The sequence below is a fragment of the Poromitra crassiceps genome (genome assembly GCF_964638095.1).
Source record: "Poromitra crassiceps genome assembly, chromosome: 4".
In the NCBI taxonomy this organism is placed as follows: Eukaryota; Metazoa; Chordata; class Actinopteri; order Beryciformes; family Melamphaidae; genus Poromitra; species Poromitra crassiceps.
In genome coordinates this window covers 52,900,429-52,905,428 of record NC_139626.1, presented here as the reverse complement: position 1 = coordinate 52,905,428, position 5,000 = coordinate 52,900,429, and the positions used below count along the sequence as shown (strand labels likewise).

Below are 5,000 nucleotides of genomic sequence, written 5' to 3'. Positions count from 1 at the left end.
CCGTTTCAAAGTGCGGGGCACTTTCAAAAAATCTGTACCTGGCAGGTGATTGGATGAAGCATCTGTCGATCACGTCTATCACGGGCTGGCTCTCCCTGGCGTCGCACCTAAAGCCCGCCCGTAGCTGCCTCATTAGGGCGCTGATTGGTGTGAACCGCTGGTGGTTCAGATTCAAACCAATAGATTGGAGCGTGGCAACTAGATGGATTTGTGTCACATGATCATGATTTCATGATCTCGCGCGAATCCAGCTGCCTCGCAAGGTTATAGCTTGATTGTTTGTCTCGCTAAAATCTGCATTATTTGCACTGATGTGATGAGGTGTGACACATGACACGCTGAACCCTGTGAACGTGTTTGAATATTTGAAAGCTGAGTGGGAAGTTGAGTGTTAAAGTCAAAGTGTGTCAAAGTACCTGTACCCCGGCGGACAGACGCAGCTGTAGCCGTCCATATGGTCCACACACTCGGCTCCGTTCTGACAGCGATGCTGCAAACACTCATTATAATCTATGCTGCAGGCTGCCCCCACCCAGCCTGGGATACACACACACCTGAAAAACACACACACACACACACACACACACACACACACACACACACACACACACACACACACACGGCGAGGCAAGTTTATTTATATAGCACATTTCATATACAGCAATAATTCAAAGTGCTTTAGGTAAAATAGATCAAAGCAAAGAGCTTATATAAATATTATATAAATATTGTATTAATATTGTATAATATATAATATTATATATATATTATATATAAATTATAATATTATATATATATATATATATATATATATATATATATTAGGGGTGTCACAATATATCGTCCCACGAAATTTCGCGATAGTAAAACGTCACGATATGTATCGTTGAGATGAAATCTCATATCGCAAAAAAAAAAAAAAAGGTTTTTTTTTTGTTTTGTTTTTTCAAAAAATAGACTAAGAAACGTCTTTGTTTGTTGAAGTTCAATGTGTGGAAAGTAGTTCAGTTGAACAAGTCCCTGAAGAGACACATGAGAAGTTATACAGGAGAGAAACCATTCAATTGAGTTTGTGGCAAAACTGTTTACTTGACAGGAAAAACTGAAGATGCATAAAAAATAGATTAAGAAAAGTCTTGTTGTTTGAGTTTGAAGAAAAACTGAAGATGCATAATGAGAATTTATACTGCTGAGAAACCTTTTAGTTCAAAGTAAATCTAAGTGACGGTGTAACTAATTCTATTTCAAGATAAGCCTTATCTCCAATCTCATGTTTTTTCTAGTTGTTATTGTAATAACAATTTCCCACAACAGCATGTTTTGTATTTGTGCATTTCAAATAAAATACTACTTTTCCAGTCATATATTGTCATTATTCAAGTTTAAAAAAATATTGTTAAAATCGTATCGTATCGTTATCGTGAACCCAGTATCGTGATACGTATCGTATCGTGAACTGAGTGTATCGTGACACCCCTAATATATATATATATTGTTACTTCTTGCTACTCTGGTCTGTTTGCCGGCCTCACCGGAAAAAAATGTCCCTCTTTCACAACAGCCATGTTGTGTCTAAAAGACAGGGTGAACACAGGTGGAACCAAAACATGAATGAGGGTTTCCAAATTCCAATCCGTTTAGGTGTTCCAGTGCTGAGGCCCTCATTAATGTTTTGGTTGCACGTAGCTGCTTTTTAGACACAAAATGGCTGCTGTGAAAAAGGCCCATATGCATAGTGCTATGAGTTCTTCTTGGTATTGAGCAGTCACTCTCCTACTGGTGAGTGTTAACCAGTACAAACTGAAGTGTGCATTACCTCTACAAAGATCATCACAACTCTAGAGACCAACCATCAAAGACCATGAAGGATCAAGGACCAGAGTTTATTTCTGGTGGTCTTACCCCACCGCATAGACACAATACTGTACACATGAGGGGGGTCAACACGGCAAGATGTGTGTGTGTGTGTGTGTGTGTGTGTGTGTGGGGGGGGGGGGGGGGTGGGGGGGGGTAGGTATTTTTCACCTCACCTGGGATGTAACTATGCTGAGCCTGGCAGTGACCTACTGTAGTGTTGGTATGTGTGTGTGTGTGTGTGTGTGTGTGTGTGTGTTTTACATGCGTGCATGTGTGCGTGTGCAGGTGCGCATGTGTGTGTTTGTGGTCACCTGGGGCCAGTAGGAGTGCTGATGCAGGTAGCCTGGTGCTGACAGGGGTTTCTACCTGCAGAACACACACCCTCCTCTTCCTCACACAACAGACCTGAGAGGGAGAGAGAGAGAGAGAGAGAGAGAGAGGGAGAGACATAGAGAGAGAGAGAGAGAGAGACATAGAGAGAGAGAGAGAGAGAGACATAGAGAGAGAGGAGACAGAAGTGAAGAGAGATAAGTTATCTCATCCCTCAATCACATCACATTTACAGACTCAACCATACTCAACCTATGCTTTTGACCTTTTTGAATTTCAAGTGCAATGCAAAGGAGGTGTGTGTGTGTGTGTGTGTGTGTGTGTGTGTGTGTGTGTGTGTGTGTGTGTGTGTGTGTGTGTGTGTGTGAGAGAGAGAGAGAAGGAGAGAGAGGAAGAGAGAGAAAGACGAGAGAAAAGATAGATACAGGAAGAGATAGTGATTTGGTATGATATTATGGAACAGGCTGATCCCATTATGATTTGAATGGAGAAACTGATGTGTGCAGTTATTGAAAGCTCGTTTATTAACTGATCATTAACTGATGTGTGCAGTTATTGAAAGCTTGTTTAATTTCTAAGCTCTGTCAGCATTATGGGCGCGGCTAAACAGTGACGTCGGTGAACGGCTTAACTGGGACAGACGCGGAGGTAAAGTGGGACAGAGGCTGCGGTCTGTGGGGGTCTTACCGGTGTAGAAGGGCGGACACAGGCAGGTGTAGTTGCCCACTCCGTCCACACAGGTGGCGCCATTCTCACACCCGTGGTCCTGACAGTCGTCCACATTCACCTCACAGAAGGAACCGTGGAAACCAAAGGCACAGGCACAGCTAGAGCCAGAGAAACAGAGGAACATACTGTGATATTCACAGCTACATGGAGAAAACTATGGCAATCTACTGTGATTGAGTGTTTGAGATTGATTAAGATTGGTGTGTAACCAAAAACCACAATTGCTCGAATGACGTGATGTCATCAGTGACATCACAATTGCCAAGGGTAACCAAAAACGTGACCAAAAACCCCAGAACCCACTTACTCCCTTTTATATAAGGATTCCGTCAAGGCGTTCCTGAGATATCTTGTTAACGAGCATGAAAATTGCGGTCGTGAGGTCACAGTGACTTTGACCACCAAAATCGAATCGGTTCATCCTGGCGTCCAAGTGGACGTTTGAGCCAAATTTGAAGCAATTCCATCAAAGCGTTCCTGAGATAACACGTTATAAGGAGCATGAAAATGGCGTTCGTGAGGTCACAGTGACCCTGACCTTTGACCACCAAAATCTAAGCAGTTCATCCTGGCGTCCAAGTGGACGTTTGAGTCGAATTATTGAGCTGAATTATTTTCCCATAGACTTCAAACCAAACAGTACAGCTATATTTAGAAACAGGAGAGACCATTTCACTCCCACCAAAACGTAAAAAAAATTGCGGATTTAAAGAAAATATTTTTTCAATGTTGTTTTTTTTTATTTTTGGAGTGAAATGTTCTATGGTCTCTCCCGATTCTAAATATAGCTGAATCGCTTGATGTGACCAAGTAAAGCTATTTTTCCGAATAAGCATTTTACAAAATATCTATGGGAAAATAAATGGCGGATGAAAATCTCTGGTAAGTTGAAGCAGAAAGTGACGTTCACTTTGGCTCCCTATAAGTAAACTTGATTGTTCCAATGACACGTGTGACTCACACATTTATTATGATGATTTATTTGACAAATACACTGTGCTGGCTTGGCTTCAGGGTCATGGGAGATTTTTGTACAGGGAAGGTTTTTATTTTAGATGTCGCATAAAAAGATGACAATTCGAAACACAAGGTTTTTGTATTGAAAGCTAAAAACAGAGACGGAGGGAGAGAGAGAGAGAGAGAGAGGGAGAGAGAGAGAGAGAGAGAGAGAGAGAGAGAGAGAGAGAGAGATAAACCTGCTGAAATTACTTTTTTGAGGTAGGGCCTCTGGGCTTTTGTGCATGCGTGTGTGTGTGTGTGTGTGTGTGTGTGTGTGTGCACATGCATGTGTGTGTGTGTGTGTGTGCACATGCATGTGTGTGTGTGTGTGTGTGCACATGCATGTGTGTGTGTGTGTGTGTGTGTGTGTGTGTGTGTGTGTGTGTGTGTGTGTGTGTGTGCACATGCATGTGTGTGTGTGTGTACAGGATGCATGTTACCTGAAGCCTCTGGTCTGCTCGTCGCTGAGGCAGGTTCCTCCGTTAGTGCAGGGATTACTGACACAGGCATCCACTGGAGTCTCACAGTGTTTACCCTACACACACACACACACACAGGCACATGCACACGCACACACACATGCATACACACACAAACACACACACACACACGTCTTGTGTCTAAAAGGCAGGAAGTAATACAGGTGCAAGCAGAACATTAATGAGGGTTTCCAACTTCTAATTCATGTAGATGCTTGGCCCTCACTAATGTCAAACTCGGGCTTTTTCATAATTATGAATCATTTGTTTTGCACCAATTAATCACTCCTCCTCATGAAAACGACCACGCCCACTTTTCCTGCTCGTCCCTGAACCAATCTTTTTTTTACGTAAAAAAAAATATTGACACGTTGGAAATCATCTTTTCAATGGTTTGGCCTACAATGCTGCACCGTACGTTCTCTGCCACTTTTACCTAGAGGGATTCAGAATGGATGCTCTGTGGCTAAGGTGTACGGTCAGGACCAGTGTTGGGTGTAACTCATTACAAAAGTAACATATTACATGTAATACATTACTTTTAGCAGTAACTCAGTAATATAACTTATTACTTATAGGATTTCAGTAATATTATACCAGTTACTT

At 42.2% G+C, this 5,000-nt stretch overlaps 1 protein-coding gene across 1 annotated transcript in view; it reads right to left on the bottom strand.

The window, feature by feature from the left end:
• LOC310775837 (slit homolog 1 protein-like) overlaps positions 1 to 5,000 on the bottom strand; it is a gene marked incomplete at both ends in the record, with an annotated part of 171,414 nt that overhangs the window by 16,858 nt on the left and 149,556 nt on the right. Inside the window, 4 exons of the mRNA XM_083635964.1 lie at positions 417 to 554; positions 2,169 to 2,262; positions 2,875 to 3,014; positions 4,356 to 4,450. Coding sequence (XP_083492090.1) covers positions 417 to 554; positions 2,169 to 2,262; positions 2,875 to 3,014; positions 4,356 to 4,450 — 467 coding nt within the window. The remainder of the gene's footprint in view (positions 1 to 416; positions 555 to 2,168; positions 2,263 to 2,874; positions 3,015 to 4,355; positions 4,451 to 5,000) is intronic.